Raw genomic sequence first — 22952 nt, 5'->3', positions numbered from 1 at the left:
TTATATCAGTAAAAATGAAGAAAAAGTGGCAGCTGGGAGTGGTAGTGTTACCAGGAAGGCACAGAGCACCAGTGATAAACCTGGTGGCAAAAAAATAAATAAGTCAATATATAAAATTAAAAAAAATGTGTTGTGGTCTCAAGCATGAGGTCATGAGTTGAATCCTAGGTAAGGCATGCACCATAGTGAGGCACCTGTGTGTCTCTTCCTCTACCAATCTCACTAATAAATAAATAAATAAATAAATAAATAAATATTATTAAAATCAAAATATCAGATGTCAGGCTCAGGCAAAAACTAATAAAGTCCTGGACACTTTGGAATATACCTAAAATAGACCTACTAGCTATTTCCAAAATGTAGACCCCCAAATCTTCATCTGCTATATTCCAGCCTTTAGGTTGATGATTAGTCAACAATTTATATGGCTTTATATGTTAACTCTTTTTCAGCTTCCAGGTTCCAGATGCTATCATGATGCCAACCGGACTTTTCCTGCTTCCCCAGAGCCCTACCCCACTAGGGAAAGAGAGAGACAGGCTGGGAGTATGGATCAATCTGTCAATGTGCATGTTCAGTTCAGTGGGGAAGCAATTACAGAAGCCAGACCTTTCACCTTCTGTACCCCATAATGATCCTGGGTCCATACTCCCATAGGGGTAAAGAACAGGAAAGCTGTCAGGGGAGGAGATGGGATACGGAGCTCTGGTGATGGGAATTGTACCCCTCTTATCCTATGGTCTTGTCAGTGTTTCTATTTTATAAATAAGTTAATTAAAAAATTGAAAGAAAATAAATATGTGAAAGAAGTCAGGAAGCATCATGAACTCTAGAACATATTTCCACTCTCCAAGGGAATGAAATGATTAGAATTCCTTTGAGGTCATGTTAGTGTTGCTGACAGGAATAAAAGTTGACATTTATTGCAAGCATTTTTACTCCTTGTTTTCCAAATCTACCTGTGCATAAGTTTTATTTTACTTTATTATTATTATTATTATTATTATTATTATTAGATACAGGCAAAGAGAGAGTGAAAGAGACCACTGTATCGAATCTTCCTTCATTGTGGTAGAGGTTAGACTTGAACCTGGGTCTTCTGCATGACAAAGTAGCACACTATTGAAGTGCACTATTCTGTATTCTGCCAGCCCTACCTGCATATAGGTTTTACCTGCAAAAGAAACACACACACACACACACACACACACATACACACACACCCACACACCCTGTGCATTTAGTAGCAAAACTGTTAGGTTTCAAATAATACAGAGACCTTAAATACATGCTTAACACTGGCCTCGTGGTAGTATCCTTTTTATTTTTATCCTAGCCTTTTAGGTATCCTGCCCCAATAACCAATTTGAGTGACTGGAATAGTGACAATAGCTCTCTGTGAAGAGTCTCCTCAAATGTAAATTATTGGAAGCCTGTTTTTATAATTCATGAAGACTTTTAGTCTTGTGTCCTTTTAATCTTGGTGAGTCTATCTCACTGACAGTATCTTGTTTTTATTCTGTGCTTAAAGATTGGATTTATTTCTTCAACTTATCAGGAGGAAAAAGAGAAATGAAATTGTACTTTCAGATGTGTGTAATTTAGCTGCTGCACATATTCACTGAGGTTTAACGCTTCTACAGTTTTCATTTTTTGAATTTGTCAAAGCTAAAGTTAAACAGGGCAATTCTGGTTGGTTTTGAGAGAATTAACTCTATAGTAAAAAGCTATTATTCATTTTCAATAACTTGATTGCTTGAGTATTATTTGATATCACCTCCATGTGTTGAAAACTACCATAGTTTATAAGAATTTTAGAACCACTAGTCAATTACTATTATTTTTCCTCTAAAAATGAATGTTTTGCGGGGGATGTTTTTATTTATAACATTTTCAGTAAGAAAAATGAACAATTCTCTCTCTCCTCTCCTGACTGTTAGCTGGCTGCTGAGTGACTGCTGGAATAGCTTTGCTGAAAGGCAGAGCACCAAGGCAGATGGAGACACTTCAAAGATGACCTACTAGAAAGAGAAACATGATCTCTGATAGTCACCTGCTGCAAAGATTCACAGAACTATAGATTTGCAGGAACCCCTTAAGGTGAATTCATCTACCTTGTTCTCTGTCCACCTCTAGTCTTTAAGGGGGAGGCACCAGTATCTATAGATCCAGGTGCTATTTCAGTGGCCTCATAACTGTGTCTAGTGTATCCACTCTTGCTTGCTCTCTTTCTGATTCATTTTTCACAAGCAGCGGTCTTCATTCCCACCCACCCCCCCAGCACTGCTCAGCTTTGTTTTATGGTGGTGTGGGGGGTTGAACCTGGGACTTGGGAGCCTCAGCTATGAGTCTGTTTGCACAACTATTATGCCATCTCCCCTGCCCTCTGGCTTTACCTTTTAAAGCTATGTCAGATTTCCATCAATCTCAACAAAACCCTCCATGGTTCCTACAGACAGCCTACCAGGCAGATTTCTTTCCGTGGGCTCATGAAGCTCTGTGTGGCCTGGTTCCTGACTGGTTCTTTGCATGGATAAGTATTGCTCCCGTTCCCTCCCTCCCTTCCTCTTGCTTCCTTCCCTTCTATCTTCCTTTTCTTTTCTTTTCCTTCTCTTTTCTCATTTCTTTTCTTTTCATCTTCTCCTCCCTCCTTCTCTCTCTCCCTTTCTTCTTTCTTCCTTCTTTCCTTCCTTCCTTTTTTTCCTTCCTTTATTTCTTTTCTTTTCTTTCACTACACAGATATTCCATCTCATTCTATGAATCAGACCCTCCTTCACTCCCACCCCCAACACACACACACACACGCACACGCACACGCACACGCACACTCTCATTCACTCCCACATTGCTCTATTTTATTTATTTATTTAAGTAAACAAAGGAAAACTTTGGTTGCAGTCTTGCATTTTTTTTTCCCTCAGCCAAAGGTCAGCAACAAACACATTGTTAATCAAGTATAAAGGAAGTATTAGTTGTGCCTGAACAGATTCTTAATGTTCAGACACACAGAATGTCTACCACAGTCTTGTGGGTTTTTTTTGTCCACGGCTCCTATCAATGGAACAAATAAAAATAAGTTCTCACTTTCATGTCTGAGGTATCAAAGGTCCCAGGTTCAATCCCTAGCACTACCAGAAACCAGAGTTAGCAGTGCTCTGGTAAAAACAAGTAAATGAATGAAGTAGAAAACAAAACAAACAAAATAAAAAAGAAGACCTCTTATTCAGAGGCAGGTGAGGAAGTTACTTACTTATGGTGGATCCTGACTCAGGCCTGTTGAGGGAGCTGATGATGACAAAGCCGAAGCCTTCATTCTCTTTGCGGTGAATGACTACATCACTGGTCTGCAGGCTGTGGGAGGCGAAGCCTTCGGGGGGAGAGGCACTGCTACTGGGGGCAGCATGGTTGCTGTTGGTGTAGGCTGCGTAGTCACTTCGTGGAGAGCTGTGGTGTGTGGACACTGAACCTGGACTCCTCCCGTTCTCTGGGCAGGGCTCCCCTAGAATGCATGTGGTAAACAGGTGTTGGCTTATTTAATAGTGCCTTGAGGAGTACTTCCAATGCCTTGATAGTGACATTGTCATAAAACTAGTTGCTAACTTTCTACTTCCTTCAGATATATAGAGAATAACTGTGGAATCCTGTGAGTCCCTGTTACCCTTTATAGCAAACACAGGCAACCTCTTCATCAGCTTCCCCCCGCCCGCTCCTTTTATCAATTTATTGAGTGACTAATGATTAACAGTACAGTGGTTAACACGTGGGTACAATTTCTCATCTCTCCATGATAGGTGTCTACAAAGACAGTCTCACCTCCATTGTTAAGTCCTTTTCCACTACCACAAACCACAGCTGTCTTCACAACCTCCCATCAACCTCCTTCCTGCCTTTCCCCTCATTAGTTTCTGTAATACTGTATGTGCCATTACAACAAATCCTAAAACTAAAAACCCTTCCTTAGAACAACATGCTGTCTTAAGCACTGAGCTTCTTAGTTGCACAATGACAACCTAAGATCATAATACTAGTGGACAGAATCCTAAACTGCACTGTGCATTAATAGTTACATTAACTATTTGTAAAAAGTATACATCTTCAGCATTCACCCACAGACAGTTTTATCAGTATATCTAAGGAATATTGGCCAATGAAGACTGATTCAGGTTTCAAGCTCATCTTTGGAGAGAAAAACTACTGCAGATTATTGTCTGCATTGGATCTGATAGCCTATGAGATACTCATGTAAAGTGCTCTATCATAATTTTTCTAAAGAGGGAAGGTTTTATTTAATTTTGTAATATTCTATTAGCATAGAAATATTAATTCACTTTGTGCAAGAGGGAAACATACTTCTTAGTTTGTCCCCTCTAGGATCAAGTCAAACAGTAAGATCAAACTAAGAAGGATGATGAATTTTGAAACAAAATTCCAGTCTCTAAGGGAGAGACCAGAAGTTTGCTCATTTATATCCCATATCATTATAAAATGTATAATCAGTCAGATACACCAAATGGACACTTTCATGAGAATGCAAGCAAATTTACAGGGAGAAATGATAGAAAGTTTGGCAGAAAAGAGAAGCCAGTTTTTAGAATGAAAGTTGTTCTGTCAACTAGAAGAAATTTTGTCTTCTTAATTTAATACCTAGTTCTGGGAATTTGATGAAAAAAAAACTGAAACAGGCACTTAGACTACTTTAATTTGAATTAGGATTGTTTCATTTCCATCTCACAATCTGATTAATGTATTCAAAAAGTGTTGATGGAACATAGGAATAGTAAAATGGAAAAATAACCACAATTAATTATTCCCTTTTAGGTCTCTAGGGGTGGTTGCTTAGTTAGAATTGTGGAAGTTATCCCATATAATAAGTTAAAAATAAATAGCAAATGCCAATAAAAGCTCTTAACTTTAAAAGCTGCAATTTCATTTTGAAATGGAAAATTCAGGGACAGAAAACAGACTAAGGAGGGATATTGTTATACTAATATGTAAAGGAAATGGAGCTGGCTTGAATCATATGCTCTGATTTAAAAAATGACCCCACTAAAACATACTAATTTTTATAGTAACTACTGAATGAATAAGTTATAGGCTGTTGCTTATTATTATTTCATAAATTTGATTTTTTTCTTTAAGATTTAATGAACTAGGCTTTAATAAGAGAAAACAAATGGATGCTTTTCCTCTGTAAGAAATGTGCTGAGGTCATAGTGGAACAAAATGTCAATGTCAAAGCTTTTCTCTCTTTTCTTCCAGAATTTAACACTGCCTATAAAATATAGCTCCCTTGGAATACATCATCCCAAAACAAGCTATTATTGTCTTTGTGAAGTACATGCCCTTTATCAGTCCTTGTGCAAGTTGAAAATAAAGTGATTAGAGATAGTCAGGGAGAAGAAAAACAATTATTATGCTGCAACACTAAATTGAAAATCTTGCTGAGGTATTGGACCAAATCGGTAACTAAATGTCATAGGAAGTGACAAGAGAGAGCTCATTTTCTGGTTGTCATATTTTAGGAGGCTGAGAGTTGTGGTTGTCAGTAAAGTAACAACACAGATATCTGTCTTTGCTATAAATGACTGGGAGTGGCTATGCCACAGGCTCTAGAGGGAGAAAGAAAATCATTAACCAAGCCAAGGGATGATCTCTGAGTAAGTGAGAGAATTACATTTATTAATATTCAACAGAATGCTTTTTTAAAAATAGCTTTTCAGATGTGCTTTTTAAACTCTAGAACAAAGTTCTTTATTTTGAGCACATCTAAAATCAGACAGTAAAGAAGTTTTTTTTTGTCTCCAGGGTTATTGCTGGGCTCTGTGCCTACACTATGAATCCACTGCTGCTGGAGGCCATTTTTTCCATTTTGTTGTTACTGTCATTGTTGTTGGATAGGACAGAGAGAAATAGAGAGAGGAGGGGAAGACAGAGAAGGGAAGAGACAGACAGACATCCACAGACCTGCTTCACTGCTTGTGAAGCGACCCACCCCCTGCCGTGGGGAGCCAGGGGCTTGAACCCAGATCCTTATGCCGCACCTTACACTTTGCGCCATGTGCACTTAACCTACAGCACAACGGCCCCCAGCTAAGAAGATTTTGAGTGATTGATCTTGAGGTATAGAATTGACTTTACATCCTTTTTCTACTCAGCTGGCTCTAATCCAGAGGCAGAGCCTGTCTTTACTCTGCAATCCTACTTGGACATGAATGATGCTATTCTGGACTAATGAAGCAAATGTCACGCAAAGTAACTAGATACCACATCTAGTTTTTGAAGATTTACTAACTACCAGAATCTCTGACTCATTCGTCAGGCTAATGTGCAAATAGGTGTACAGATTTAATAGCAAGTAATTAACTTTTAGGTTAAAGTTTTGTTTTGTCTCCACCAGTACTGGAAATTGTCACTGTGCTGATGGGAGAGGCTTTCCCTTTGGGAAGGCAAAAATTGCTAACAATGTCCTCTGGGAAGATGCTGTGACTAGGACAGTAAACTCCTGGCCACAGGCCTACAGGCACCTTTATTGTTTTTGTAGTACTGGCCTACATTTTGTTTAATAATTGCTAAAATTAGTTGGGAATGTCTTCTTTTATTGTTGTTTTGTTTTGGTTAATTTTTACGAGCTCTGGCTTACTGTGTTGCAGGGGATTAGACCTAGGACTTTGTAGCCTCAGGTGTGAAAGCCTTTTTGCATAACCATGATGCTATCTCTCTTGTTCAATTGGAGATGATTTAAATAAAACTTATTCATTTAAAACATTTAATTATGCACAATTTAGTTAATTTAAATATATTAATTTATTCATTTAACAGAGCATCATTCTGGCATACATAGTGCTAGGGATCAACTTCAGAATATCATGTTTGTAAGTACTGCACTTTACCAATGAGAACTGCACCAGTTATTCTAGTGTTTTTAAATAGGAAAATTTCACAGAAATATGTATTACCAGTTCCTCTTGAAATAGGTAGTAATGATTAGCTAGTGTCAAGGATTGCCTGTTTCCTCAATTGGCACTTAGTTTGCAAGTCCCTAGAGTTCCCTAATGTCTCTTACAAATTACTGATTTATGCATAACCCATCAAGTGAGAAGTAACAGGGCCAAAGAAACTTGCTGAGCAAGAGTTCTCATCCCTCTTCTAAGCCATATGCTGGTTACCAGGACCCTAGAAGTTTGTGTATCCAAATAGGTCTTGTCCATTTCCAGGGTATAACTTGGGCCTTTTCTCAAGACTATCTCCCAGAAGGATGACAGCATTGCGGATGAGTGTGTCTTGTCTTGAGGAAATAGTACATATGTATGGAAAAGAACTATTCATGGAGGTTGGAGTGTTACATGCATGCCTATGCAGTCACTTATGGTGTCTGATGACTAGGGACAACCCATAGGTCTTGCAAGTGTTAAGGGATGTTCTCTCCGCAGACACTTGGGTTTGTGTACTCCTGGTTTATACTCATCAAGGCAGGAAATGTATTCAAATGGTGACACGGTCATACACAAAGAACAGGGAAACACCTTCAGAATTGACAAAAAGTATAGTAACCAGGAAGGAACAGGAAATCCACTAGCACTGTGAATACCAACCAAAATTTTCATTCAACTATCAAAAATTTTCCCTTTCTTTCACTTTCAAAAAGGCCTTCGTTTTCTTTCTCATTAAGCTGAAAATTAGATTTTCCCATAGGTGTTAGAGAAAAAGATGTTAATAGCATTAAGACTGACTAACATGTTTTGATTAAGTCATAACACTTTTTCATAGTTCTAGATTTACATCTTGGGAAATTCCCCAGAGACACCCTTCTCTCAGACAAATAGTACAAACTCAAAATAATATGTCACTAGGTTGCACAACTCAAAGCTGAGCTACTAAACATATAAATATTTATTCTTCTCAGTATAATAGTTAAAGCAGTTCTCCCACTATTATTTTTTTGTCATCACAGGGGACTTCATTGCTCCAGATGGATTTTGTTTTTCAGTTAGAAAAAAATTGAGAGAGAAAGACCACAGAACTAAAGTTTCCCAAATACCATAGTACTTCCATATGCACTAAGTAAGTGGTCAGGGTGAAGTAGGTACTCTCTTAGGTGAGCTATCATGCTGGCTTCCACTCTTCTACTATTCTTGGGGGAGGGGGCAAGGGGTGAGTAACCACCATTGGGAATGGGCTAGACATATCTCAGGCCTAGTTTAAAGTGCAAGATTGATTCTAAAATTATCTGGTAAATACAATTCATTGTATTACTGAGTGTTTTCTTCCTTTATACTTCAACCTTTCATTTTTGAGAATCTAATGCCTAATTGAAAATAAATTGATTTTAGGTCTTTAGGGTGTATATGGTTAAAGTATTTTGGGGTGAGGTGATGGTGCACCTAGTTGAGCACATATCTTACCATGGGCAAGAACCCAGGTTCAAGTCCTCAGCCCCCATCTACAGGGGGAACAGTTCATGAACTGTGAAGAAAGTGCTACAGATCTGCCCCTTCCCCATCCCTTCTTCTCTCTCACTCTCTCTTCCTCTCCCCCCCCTTTATTTTTGCCTCTCCTCTCAATTTCTCTCTGTCCTATCAAATCAAATAAAAAAAGAAAAAGAAAGAGGAAAAGAAAAAAGACATTCGAGCAGTGGATTCATCATGCAGGTACTGAGTTCTAGGGAAAACCTTGATAGAAATATGTATTTTTAAAATACTGAAGGTAAAGTTTTCTTGTTACTTCAATTTTTGCCTGCTATAATTAATTCTATGCATTTTTTGTGCATGTATATATCACTTAAGCATCAACTGGGAAGGCAGCTTCCTATCTTCTGTGGCTGGGTGGGCTTTGTACAAGTGTAAAGTTAAATAAAGTCTATAATCTCCCTTCTTCAAGGATCTTGTCCTATAATGTTGCTCCTTTGTCCAAGTAGGTGGCAACACTCCCCCTTCCTATTGTCTTTTGTCTCTACACAAGATAAAAATTGCTCACTTTTCTTTAGCTTGAACTATCACCAGCCAGGCTAGTACCTCCCACCACCTTTGCTTAGGAAGGCATAATAAGGACAACAGAAATCCTTGAAAAGGCATCTTCACTGTCATATCTATTTGTAGTTGTCCCTTCTCATTGTTTGAGAAATGGCAGCTATGAAGAAAGGCTGCCTTTTTCTAGGCATTTACTTTACTATCAAAGTATCTCTTGCTGAACTTAATCATTTTCAATACTGATGAAGCTTTCAAGGAAGAGTGGGCTGAATTAACTTGGAAAATCTCCTGGTGTGAATGAGCAGTCTGCAAGAGAACGCTTTCAAAAATTAAATGAACTTGAAATGCACTTAAAAGCCTACTCGAATAAAGTTGGTAAGAATTGCAGCAAAGAGCATTTTCATAGAAATCACATGACACACAAATTGCAAGAAAACATTTTTTTTCTTGCAACATTTGGCATCTACTCCAATAGCTTGGGTTGATTAGGACAAAATTTAATTTGTGATAATTATCTGGTGGTAACGGGAGCATGAAATTATGTTGGTGCATTGGTTTTGCACGTTGTGTTATGTTTCACTGTAAATCACATATCTTTTCAATTTATCTTCAGGTTACAGAACATATAGCACAGTAAACTTTTCATTAAAAATCACTCTCTAGGGAGAAAGACAGTTAAATGTTAACCAAGCAAATATTACCTTCCTCTTGGCATTTTGCCCAAGGATAAGGCATAATTCAAGGTGTTTTACTTCTTTGGGTCAAGTGGTATGCCATGAATTTATGGTGAAGAATGACACCTTTTAACAAAACCTTTCTACTAGAAATATATGGCATTCTCCACTGGTGAGAGCAGACAATTCTTCTGACTTGCCCTTTTAAATGACAATACTTGCTTAAAGTTTCTGGAAAGTTCAATAGAAATGGATGTTTAGTCTGAAGTAATGATCTAATCCTGCTAGTCAGGTCAGTAGTACTCTTTCTTGTCTAATGTGTGATATAGTAATAGCCCATGATGAAGACCTTCTTTCATTACAGACAGACATTTACTAAAAGTTGTTCAGAATTTTTTTTTTTTTTTTTTTTTGCCTTCAGGGTTATCACTGGGGCTTGGTGCCAGCATTATGAATCCACTGCTCCCTGGAGGCTATATTTCCCATTTGTTGCCTTTGTTGTGGTTGTTATTGTTGTTATAGCTGTTGTTTTTGGATAGAACAGAGAGAAACACAGAGGAGGGGAAGACGGAGGAAGAGAGAAAGATAGACACCTGCAGACTTGCTTCACCACTTGTGAAGTAATTCCACTGCAGGTGGGGAGCTAAGGGCTCAAACCGGGATCCTTATGCTGGTCCTTGTGCTGATGCTTGCGCTTAACCCACTGCGCTCCCACCCAGCCGTCCGGTCTGAAATCTTTGAATGTATAAATGGGGATGGTAGTGGAGCAAGAGAGGACTGAAAGTGGCATCAAGAAACAAGCATTATCCTATGTCACATTCTCCGTTATCAATGACTCACTCAGAGCAAGCTGCTAAATGCCTAGGCCCCAGTTTTCTCATCTGTAACAGAAAAAGGTTCATGTCACAGAGTTCCCTCCCAATTCCAATACTTATTATTCTTTTTCTTTTAAATATTTTTTTATATTTATTTTTATTTATTCCCTTTTGTTGCCCTTGATCTTTTATTGTTGTAGTTATTATTGTTGTCATTGTTGTTGGATAGGACAGAGAGAAATGGAGAGGGGAGGGGGAAGACAGAGAGAGGGAGAGAAAGATAGACACCTGCAGACCTGTTTCACCGCTTGTGAAGCGACACCCCTGCAGGTGGGGAGCCAGGACTTGAACCAGGATCCTTATGCGGGTCCTTGTGCTTAGCGCCACCTGCGCTTAACCCGCTGCGCTACAGCCCGACTCCCCCAATACTTATTATTCTGTATAAGCAAAGGACTGATCAGACACATTAGCAGCCCATAGAGGCAGAAGACAAGCCAATGACAGAGCACTGTTGGTGTACAATTTAGGGTCATATTGCCAGCATTATGAGTGATCAGATTATAAAAATAATGTGATGCTTGTAACAGACACATTCTTTCTAAGTATAAATCTTTTGGAGGGCTAAGGTGGTAAAGAAAGTTGAATTGAGTCATTTTATGACTATGAGGGCTGATTTTTTTTTTCCCATTGTTGAGTTTTCACCATTCTGGGATGACTTTTTCAGAAAGACAGACAAGACAGACAGAGTGGTAAAGGCTAAAAGTGGTAAAGTGGTAAAAGTGGTAAAAGTGGTAAAGGTAAAAGTGGTAAAGGTAAAACACTAATGCTTCTCCCAGTTGTAGGCGGGTGAGCTAAGACTTGGGTCACACATACAGCATAGTAGGCACCTTCCCAAATGAGTTATCTAATTGGCCTAGAAGATTGACTATGTCCTTGGTGGATTCTTATATAAAAGTGGGATGATGGCTATAAAGGGAATAATTATTTCTAATTTGTCGATTTCATGTTTGCAGTTACACGAACTATGTTTTCTCAGAGTGATATGCAGCTGGACTTTTCTACATCAGGGTAATATTTTCAGTGTTATCTTTTATCAGGCTCTATAATAGAAGTTAATTTTCCATCCCAGTTACCTTACTACAGCATCAAAATGCAGTGGCTCTTGGTTTGTAAACATAATGAGGAACATTTTTAAGAGCTGTATTTTTCACTACCTTAATGTACTTTTAACTAACATGTAACAAAAAGTAAAGGACATACATATCTTAAACTAGCCCTAAGCTCTACTCGGAGTGTTCAATGACCACACAGAGAAAATAGGCCTCAAAAGCTGCTTGGGATTGTGTGTGTGTTTGTATAGAATCTACACTTTGAAAATGATAGCTATATTTTGAAGATATACATTGATTTCTTTTCCCTCATATGATAAAGAAACTAATTAAAAAATGTCTTACAAAGCGTCTCATCACCCAACCTGCAGGTCTTGCTGCTACTTTGTGCTGAGTTACGTACCTCCGCATAGCACCTTTCTTCTCACAGTGAGGTTGACCTGCCCGTTGCGGGCTGCATGGTGCATAAGGTCGATGACATAGCGGTGGGTTTTGCCAGCCACTGGAATCCCATCCACGTAGACAAGCTCATCTCCTGGGTGCAGACGGCCATCTCTATCAGCTGAGCCCATGGCAATGATGGCTCCAATCAAAATCTAGAGGAGTATTGAAAAGGGAATGATAGCCATATTTACAACCTTCCCTCCTTCCTATAGGTGTAACTCAATGAAAGATTTTATTCTTACAGTCTACCCTTGCCCCGACACTGAACATGTACAAGAAAATGAAATGAGATACCAGAGGGATGTCATTTCCAATTTTTCCACCTAACCCCTTTTAGAGGAATATATGTTTTCAAACAAAATGTTAAAATTCATAAATTTGGGAGAATGCTTTCTATCTGGCTCTTGGTTAACACTCTTATGGAAAATACTAATCTTTTAACTGATTGGTCACCATACTTGGATTCTGAATTGAAACAAATCAGGGACTGAATCCTGGAGCCACTTTTATTTGTTTGATTTTAAGGAAGGATTTTTCTCCTCATTGTATTGGATAGTTAATGATTTACAGTATGGTTGTTGCTACATGAGTACATCAAGACCCCAAAGCTCTTGTTAGCTTTTTTCAGCCCCTCCCTCCCTTCCCAGAGTCTTTTGCTTTGGTGCAGTATACCCTCCTCAGTCCAGGTTTTGTTAAATAAAGATTTCTTCATGACCTTCTGTTTGTTTAAATAATGGAATTGTATTGGTGAAGCAGTTCACTTGAATAGTGTACTGAGTTACTGTTGCTATATGTGTACCCCAATTTGAGTTCACCCCCCACTTCACTGAAGAAAATTCTGGTTTCTTTTTGTTTTATACCTTCCTCTCTCCTCCTCTCTGAAAGCAAAAAAAGGGGGAAAAAAGAATCTGGTTTATGAAATTGTTGAGAGAATATAATGAAACAGTGCATGAGAAACATTTAACTTTGCTTAGGGCACATGTGGTAAGTACTAAAAAAAAACAAAAACAAAAACAAAGCAAAACTCATAGCTGGCCTTTTTCCCGATTAGCTGATTTACTTAAAACATCTCAGTCAAATCTCTTCCAACGCTTTAAATACTCAGGGCACTACCAGTTGTATGAAGGGTATTTCCAGTTCTGCCTGTCCTGTCCTGTCCTGTCCTGTGAAGTGCTTTTGTTTAGGTGGCTACCATACCAGGAAATGAGATGATGCACATTTGGGAAATATGCAAATTGCGAGATTCCCTGAACCAGCAGCTCTGATGATAGGCATGACATAAGGTTTCCCACTTCTCGTTAGAAACACTCAATTTCAACTCCATTAGCAAAACATTTTTCTTTCTCAAATTAGAGGCAATAATACGTAATATTTTAGTCTTTCAATATTTAATCTACATTTTTTCTAGCTCGTGGACAAGAATACCTCTTTTCTTTGATCAAGTTATCTTTACAACATCTAGCACTGAAAAGCAGTGACTACATTAACCTGACATTACACAGAATAGAGTCTAGATCTTATTTATGAATTTATGTATTTATGAAATGAGTCTCTTCTTACAGATTTAATTTGTGAACACTAATTTCTGTCAAATCCCAGAGCTGTGGGTTTCAGCTAATTTGCAGAATTGTACCATTGTGAGCTACAGGGTTTTTAAGGTTGGTAGCAGAACAATCCTTTCTAGTTGTTCATGTTGTTGAGTATGAAACAGAGTTGGCAGTCAGCTGAGGTAAAGAACAAACACCTCATCACAGACCCCTGCAAGCGTCAACCCGGCTTTGACCTAGCACGTTATGATTGGGCCCTCCTCAATCGCTATCGAACAGGCCATGGCCGGTGCGCCGCTATGTTCCATCGCTGGGGAGCCAGAGACGACCCGAACTGCCCCTGCGGCTCCAGACAGACTATGACCCACATAGTCAACGACTGCCACCTCTCCAGATTCAAAGGAGGTCTCAAAACTTTACATCAGGCTCAACCTGACGCTGTTGACTGGCTACGGAAGAAGGGCAAACGCTAGAAGAAGAAGAAGTACTACTCATCAACATGGCAACTAGATCTGAGTGTCTAGGACTTTTCAGGTGTATACAAAATGCAATATGAAGAGTTTTCATTTTTCCGGAAGATTTCATCATCTTGGTACATTGAATGACTCTCTTTATCCACAGGAATGAAAATACCTTGTCCTTTACTTCTGGGGATGGGGATAAATTTGCTCCCATGCTGAATATTAGTTCTGTTAAGAGCAACTCATTAATGCTACTGCAGGAAAGGTCTCCCATCGACTGTCCAGTGTGTTTCTTACTCTACAAACCTCTGTGTTCACTTGTTATATAGTCTAGTGGGTCAAGCATTCTTTTCCCATTTTTGTCATGCCAACTTGAATTTGTAAATTTTTGCCTAAAATGTTCCAATCTACTCTTCAAAAGGCTCAATCCACTAAGGAACAATTCAAAGAGTTAGTAAATGCTTTGTTGAAAAGTCACTTTAAATGAATGTGTGTTTCTCCATCACCCCATGGAAAGCTGCATTTTGCTGGATTAGTTCAAAGAAAGTACTCAATCTTTGGATTTCCTGTATGGTTTAGTGGGAGACTTTATAGTTATAGAGGAAGAAATGACTTGTAAGCTTCTTGGCTGGTTAATTGTCAACTTTAAACTATAATTCTGATTCTACCTGATGAAAATAAAGCAAAAAAAATAGGTTTCAACGGAAAAGGCCACAGCTGCAACTGGTTCCTCAACAAAAATAGTAAAAGTGAAACTCTACATGGGAATAAAAAACTTGCTCTTCTCTTGCTAAAGGAATGCAGCAAAGATATATAGATACTATTGAAGTTGTCTTCTGTGCTATTACCATAATATCATTCATCAAATAGAACATTCCAGTAAAACATCTGATTTTCGCTGCCTGAGTGTGCTGTAAAGTATTTTTCACTACTTAGAATTTATCCAGCAAGTATTCATTGTGTTCTGAAGTATGTCTAGGTACTAGGAATTCACTAGTGAAAAATAAACCAATCCTTGCCATGTAAATCTTCCAATCTAGTGGTCATAGAGTAGTGAATCATGCTGTGGGCTAGCAGGAATACTCTATGGAAGACACAGGACAAAGAGCATACACAGGTGTCAGTCATGTGACTTAGGTAGTATTAAAGATGATTACTGTAGACTTCATTGAAAAGCTGACACTTGAACAAAGGCTGAAATTCATTGGACACATTTCTTTTTGAACCTGAAGGTATATCTTCAAATATTAGCTTATTCTATCATGTTTAATGTATTTATTTTAAAATAATGATATCCAGTAACACTTTACTTCAATAACTAGTTAATCAAATGACATTTCAATGTAACTGTTATATAGTATAACATAATTATACTATATATATGTATACATATTAAATAATTACATAATTCATCATTTATTTTGTTTCAAAAGCAAGGCTCCTATAGCTATAGAACAAATTAGGCAGGGAAGATAACAAAATGCTTATGCAAACAGACTCTCATGACTCTCTTAAATCCCAGGTACCAGATTTAATTCCTTGTACCACTACAAGTGTACTGGTTAAAACAAAAACAAACTGGTTTGTGCACTGAGCAGCGCACTGGTTAAAACAAAAACAAACAAACAAAAACACACAAACAAAAACCAACTATAGAACAAATTGAGTCGAGCATGAGGAATTAGACCCACTTACCCATCTGTTATCACACTAGTTATATTTAAAATGCTTTCTTATTATTTTATTTGCAGTTCTTGAGATAATATTGTTGCTGGTTATGCTCCTTGGTAAGTTGTGTTAACAACTGGTATACTAGCACTACATTTGCTCCAGCTGTCAGGAGTTGCTGCCTGGGTAGTAAAAGGATGACTATGGGCATTAACATTGCTTCTGTTTCTCATGTTGCTGTAGTTCCTTAGCTTTTGGCCATTTTGCACCTCAGCATACTGCATTTCATTAGTTAGCTCTGTGTGTCTCTTTATTCAAAGGAAAATTAACAACTTTCCCTGCTTTAATTTGAATATGCCTTGTACAGTTTGCACATTCTATTAATGGTGGCAGTTTTCATCTGTCACCCTAATTGCAAGGATTTGACAGTCTGATTCCTTCCTGCACTGTTACTTTCTTCCCAATGTGTGTACATTTTTCATGTTCTCCTGAATTCTTAAGAGCATGCCTCAGGACATCTGATCCCTAAACTTCAGGGTGTATGTGAGTAAAACAATGAGCTTGTTAAAAAAGAGTTCTGGGGGAGTCGGGCTGTAGCGCAGCGGGTTAAGCGCAGGTGGCGCAAAGCACAAGGACCGGCATAAGGATCCCGGTTCGAACCCCGGCTCCCCACCTGCAGGGGAGTCGCTTCACAGGCGGTGAAGCAGGTCTGCAGGTGTCTATCTTTCTCTCCTCCTCTCTGTCTTCCCCTCCCTCTCTCCATTTCTCTCTGTCCTGTCCAACAACGACAACAACAATATAAACTACAACAATGAAACAACAAGGGCAACAAAAGGGAATAAATAAAATAAATAAATAAATAAATAAAAAAAGTTCTGGACCCACCCGAGAGTGTGATTTGGCAGACTCCGGTGGGAGCTGAGATTCTGCATGCTTAGAAAGCACCTAGAAGAAGGTAGGTCCTATCAATTGGCAGAACAATCATACTCTGAGAAGCAAAACTTTTGAGTATTGGTCATGGAATTTATGGTATCATGGGTCACACTTAAGTGCACTGAACCTGAGCTTGCAGAACAGTCACCCTGGTCACTTTTTCTAGATCAGGGAATCCTTTCTGACTGTGAGTCCTAAAACCTATCAGGTCACATTGTCCTTCTCGTCTTATCTCTGAATATACTGGCATGTGAGTCTTCCCAGCTCCCACTGGCCTCACTCAACTTATTACTTCCCTATGGCCTAACTGGATTCTCTGAACTGGGTGAACCCTTCACTCTCACTCTTCAGTTTCTCATTCCTCTTGGGGTTCTTTACCCTGTCCCTATTGCTTTAGTCCTAAAGGACAAGTTCTAGGGAAAAACTGGTCAAGAGTGATCTTCCCATTCCCTTGAACAACTGATCTTCAATTATCTAACTGGATTCTCTGAAAAAGCGAAAGCATCAGAACAACTTTATAACTCTACTTGATCTCAGAGTCTGGGAGGACACAGAATAAAGTGGAGAATTTTATATGAAATAGAAGTAATTCTCATTCAGGTGGCTGACAATTCAGTGTCAGGGAAAATTAACAATGATATGAAAACAAGAGGCAATCAAGACCAAGACCACCTTATCAGTCCTTTTAATTTCTTTAATTCACTTCTACACCAACTAATGTTATTACCACCCCCAGTGGATCTGATATGTAATAATTACAGCTTGGGATAACTTGACAATGTGTGGCAAGCAGATTTCAGGCTCTTTCCTTCTAAAACTCCTCCACAAGTCCGCACCAGACTCCTGTGCCAAGGAGCATGTCTATCATTTTCTCTTTCTTTCAATAGTTTTTTCCACACAGGCCTTTTTCCACTGCAGTATCTTCCAAATCTTTCCATCTGATGCCTTCCCATAGCTTTTCAGCTCACAGCTAGAAATATCATTTTTGTTCCTTTCTGGCAATTTTTCATTTCTGTTTTTATTTCCATTGTTATTTAACTGTGAAATGTATTTTCTCTTGCAGGAAAAATGCCCATATGCTTTGTTTGAGCTGGAGTCCTGCTGTTCACTATTTGCCGAATGCCCTGTTGTCACATTTTATGTGTGACTTGAGCTGTTAATGTGTTTTGTGTATGTGGGGGCAGGAATTGGTTTGATGAGAGTTATGAGACCTCCCATGGTTGGTGATCAAGTCACTACATACACCTCTCCCTTTGTAGTTCACTGCAATTAAACAGCAAGTGTATTTTGTTTGTACATTATCTTTTGACTTAAAATGTAGGATGGCAGACAGGTTACGGGAGATCTTTACAGTAAACTTTCTTGCTCTGATATTGTCTTTCTAAGGTACGACATTATGGTCTCCAAGACTATTTTCTTACTTTTGCCTATTTCTGCTTTATGGCTTAAGTCTCAAAATTGTCATTTGCAGGACTAGTGTGTTGAATTGTTGGAATGAGGAATAAACTGGAATAAATCTAAATCAGTACAATAAGAATAACTAGTAATTTATGTAATCTGAAGAAGCTTATCCTAAGTACCTGATGCCTTCCCACTGGAAGGGTAGTAGGACTCAGAAATGCAAAGCCGGCATTCGGAAAGATTGGGAGTCTGGGATATTGTGCACCGACTCCACAGAGAGCTGCTCTGGGGCAGAGGAGTAACCATGGTTGCATTCACACACCTGAACTTCATTTTGAACAAAGTGTTCCATATTTGGCCATTAATTCCATTGGTTCTGTGTCAGGCAAGGTTTAGGCAGACCGCTCCTTTTGTGAGTCAATGCCTCTTTCTGTGACTTAGTCAATTCCTTCTTTCTCTGAAGGAGAGAGATCAGTGAAGACTAGTTGCTAAGTGTGATGTTAGTTTATCTCAGAAGCAGACAAAGCATGAGTTCATGGAATGGGCTTTTAAAAAATATATGTTTCTTTTAAAATATTTATTCATTTTCCCTTTTGTTGTCTTTATTATCATTGTGGTTATTATTATTGTTATTAGATAGGACAGAAAGAAATGGAGAGAGGAGGAGAAGACAGAGAGGGGGATAGAAAGATAGACACCTGCAGACCTGCTTCACCACTTGTGAGGCGACCCCCCTGTAGGTGGGGAGCAGGGGGCTTGAACCAGGATCCTTATGCTGGTCCTTGTGCTTCACGGCATGTGTGCTTAACCCTCTGCGCTTCTGCCCCAACCCCCTTTAAATTTATTTCTAAGGCTGTATTTGAGTATCAAGTGGGAGAATTGGAACTTTGTTGTTTCCTTTTATGTTTATTTTATAGTTTAATCTTTTATTTGTATTGGTATGTCAGAGAAGGAACCTGATAATCTATTCAATGTTAGGTAGGGTCTATCAAAACCATAATTTGGTCTTGGTTGGGGATTCCTTTAGGACCTTTCAAATAATCCATTGGGATGATAGTCACAGATAGCAAAACAGGAGTAACAAATGTCAAAGGGTTTGTGAATTGTATCTATGCCCAGTTTAAATAAGGTGCTATTCCAGCAAGTCGTCATGGAGAAAAATCAAGCTTGATGTTACCAGATTTATATTTCAAGAGATTTTTCTTTCCCCACAAGGGTTATCACTAGGCTTGGTGTATGCATGACTCCATTGTTCCCTGCTTCTTTTATGAAAAAATTTTAAACAATTTTTATAGAGGATGATACAGAGGGATCTAGAGAAGAAGCGGGGGGGGGGGGGGAGAAAGAGACAGAGAGGAGAGACAAATACAGCACTTCACTATTCATGAAGCCTTCCCTCAGGTTGGGACTGCAGGTTGACTGTAGGTCCTTGTGCCTGGTAATGTGTGCACTCTACTGGATGAACTGCCACCTGGCCCTGCATTTTTCAAAATATGAATTTAGTTGGTATTCAATAATTTTGAGAATGCACATGTACATATATGTGTGTGTATCTAAAAAAAGCATGTTTTAGGCCTAGTAGAACACAAACTCTGCTTTTAAGGAAAGGGCAGAGCCTGTAGGATTTAAAATCTCAGTTATGTAAATTCCAGATTATTACTTGTTCTGAGAAACCCAGATGGTAGTTTTAGTTCGGTGAAAATGATATTTTTAAAATCCAGTTAACAAATGCTATTGTGCCAGGATCTGTACTAGACCTGGAAAACACAGAACCAGAAAAACATAACTATTGCCCTGAAAAAGCTCACAGATTGTCAAAGGAATAAAACATTCAGTGCATTCTGATATAAATAAGGACTTGGCTTTTCCTATAAAAAAACTTTAGATTTAGAATTTTGAGACACTTTTAGTATAAATGCAATGAAATCTACTTGAATTCACCTTTAAATGCCTTTAAAAATTCTCAGCTGGTGTTCAGTGTCTCAAAAAATGTCATAATGATACCCTGAAAGTGTTATTTTATTTTGGACATGATTTTGTTTGGTTTCTTTCATTTGGTATCTTTTTTTTTTTTTTTTTTTTTTTTGCCACCAGGGTTATCTCTGGAGATTGGTGCCTGCACGATGAATTCACCACTCTTGGCAGGCATTTTTCCTTATTTGATAGAACAGAGAGAATTTGAGTGGAGTGACAGAGAAGAGAAATACACCTTCAGTACTGGCTTCACTGTGAAGCTTCCGTCTTACAGGAGTGGAGTGAGGACTTGAACCTGGATCTCTGTACATGGCAATGTGTGTGCTTAACTAGGTGTGCTCCCCTCCCCATTTGGTATCTTTTTAGCAAATGGTTATATAGTAAACAATTTGGGTTCAGATTAAAGGGAGGTCTGACCTTTCTTGAAAGGTAACCCCTAGACCATTGGAACAGAACTGTCTTTGTTCTATGGTAGGTCATTTGGATCAAACCTGATAATTTATGCTAATGAAATAATTCACTATGGGCACCTCACAGTTTAAGCTAAGGACACGACTCAGGGTAGAGTCAATCCTACCACCAGTCTTAGGATAAGATTCAACCATGTAGAAATACCAACTATGGAACTAGAAGGCTGGGCCTTTAAACCACATGATACCAAACCGACATCTGGGAAAGAGAGAAACCTGGAGATTGGGCTAGACCACCAGAGCAATGATATAACTGATACAAGAATGAAAGCCAGTAAAACTCACAACACCAAGATCCCTGGTTAGACTAGTTTTCACCAATGCTGGGGTTTGGGTGGGTAACATATTTCCTGTGACAAAGGAAATGTCATATTTGGAAACTTTCTAAGACTTGCTCCTATGTGTCTCTTCTTTTTGTCTGATTCTAATTTGTAAGCTTTCACTTTAGAAAAGAAATAATCACATGACACCATATAGTACTTTCTTGAGTTTAGTGAACTGTCACATCCAAGGGAGGCTGTGGAGACCCTAAGATTTGTAGCTGGTGTCCATAGTAAGGGCAGTTTTGCAAGATTGCTCCTTAGACTTTTACAAACTCATTACAACTGGTGTCAGGATGCTGACTGGAGAAGTGAGACTTTGAGTAAATTCAGTAATGACATACTTTTCACTTTTGGGGTACTAGAGGAAAATGAAAAGAGGAAGACAATTCCCTATTTATAAAGAATTTAACATCCCACTGATAAAACAAAGGTTTAATGCTGAAGGGAACCAAGTCATACATTTACCCTGTGGCAATCAGGAGGTTAAATATTTACACATTAAAATGGTTCTGATACGATTTTTTACTTCTCTGTGTAAAAGACAAGATGAGGAACTAGAAGGTAGTTCAGTGGTAGGGTGTATACTTTCATTTGTGAGGCCCTGGGTTTGACCCCTGCCATAACATGAGAGCACCGTGGACAGCACCAGGGATGAAAATGGTAGAATTTCATGGATAGCAGAGCAATGCTTTACTCTTTCTCTGTGTCTCTCCCTAGAACTATAGAATAAAAATTGGGTTGGGGAGGTTGCTGCATTATATTATGCATGTAGAGGGGAGGGCCTGTGTTTAGCCCAATGCCAAAACAAAACAAATGAATAAATGAGCTGTAGAGAGGAGTGGGACTAGAGTCAGGCTAGAGAACTGACTGGCCAGGTAGGGTCTCTGATACACTTACCACTGTGATGAGAGAGAAAATCTGTGGAGTGGCACAAAATGTAGCCAGACGCGTTTTTTTCTACCAGAAACATGAGATTCTTAATTTAAGTGTCTGAATAAAATTAAGCCTGAGGCTGCTTGAGCCTATTTTTTTGCCTCTGAATTTTCTTAAAATCATCATTGGCAAAAGTACTTACACATCTTCTCTGGTAGGAAAGGAATTATTAAATTCTGTTTGACCATTTTTAGAACTCTTATTGCCAGCAATTAAGAAATAAGACTTTTTTCCTGACATGCTTTCATTCTTGGAGTCCAAGCTCAGCACAGACTATACAACCAAGCTACAGAATTTTCTGTAGTAAGGAAAACTTTCCTCTGGAGGTGCTGTCAGATTCTTATGATTCTGCGTGAAGTCCTCTCCTGGGAAGAAGCTCAGTCTTTTCCAAGGCAATCTGCTTTGTACTGAGGCAGGTTTAATTTTCACTGACTTCTTTCCTTTGTTAGATTAATGTTTTAGTCCAGGAAATTTCTTTCCATGAGTGGTTTAATTTTGTTTCCTATGGAATCACTAACATAAATACGATGGTGACAATGAATACTCCTTCAATACCTAATAGGATATGTGCACAATACCTTGTTTTTAGTCCTTAAAGAAACTATGAGAGTATTGCTGCTATTCTCATTTTACAGATAAAGGGACTGAATCCTAGAGCTTAAGTCCTTGCATGATCCAGAATGGAATAAAGGCACTTGACCTGGAGTGGGATGTTGGCATCAGATCTGGGATGAGATACATGTGTCTGCACAATGCAGACCCTTCCTTAAAACTTTCTGTGAATCTGGCAGAGTCACACTGGGTAACATTTTTCACAATGAGTGCCTCACAGCTAATCATTTCAGATACTCATACATGTAGCTCTACTGTGCTTTTTGTACATGAATGTGTATTATTTTATGCTTTTACTCTGGTATGTTATACATACTTATATAAAACTTCTCTAGACCCATCATAATTTCCAATATTCTGTCAGTTGAAGTTGACTTTATGAACATCTTTTAGTGGTTAACTGTGGAGTTCAAATCTAGCTATGATTCTGTAGCACTAAGCCTGACTTTACTTTTGTTTATTCCTATTCTTTAATTCACCTGTAGTTTTTTTTTTTTTTCCCCCTTCTCCAGGGTTATTGTTGGGCTCGGTGCCTGCACCATGAATCCACCGCTCCTTCCCCCCCCCCCTTTTGTTGCCCTTGTTGTTGCCCTTGTTGTAGCTTCGTTGTGGTTATTATTAT

General features: G+C 38.6%; 1 protein-coding gene across 10 annotated transcripts in view; it reads right to left on the bottom strand.

Annotated features, from left to right (window-relative positions):
• Positions 1–22952, bottom strand: part of MAGI2 (membrane associated guanylate kinase, WW and PDZ domain containing 2) — a 1693309-nt gene that overhangs the window by 192467 nt on the left and 1477890 nt on the right. For all 10 annotated transcript variants that reach the window (XM_060196337.1, XM_060196338.1, XM_060196342.1 and 7 more), the window contains 2 exons: positions 11968–12160; positions 3251–3499 (listed from right to left, as the gene is read on the bottom strand). In XM_060196337.1, coding sequence (XP_060052320.1) covers positions 3251–3499; positions 11968–12160 — 442 coding nt within the window. The remainder of the gene's footprint in view (positions 1–3250; positions 3500–11967; positions 12161–22952) is intronic.

The sequence above is a fragment of the Erinaceus europaeus genome, chromosome 8 (assembly GCF_950295315.1).
Source record: "Erinaceus europaeus chromosome 8, mEriEur2.1, whole genome shotgun sequence".
Taxonomy (NCBI): domain Eukaryota; kingdom Metazoa; phylum Chordata; class Mammalia; order Eulipotyphla; family Erinaceidae; genus Erinaceus; species Erinaceus europaeus.
This window is presented reverse-complemented; position numbering and strand designations above follow the sequence as displayed.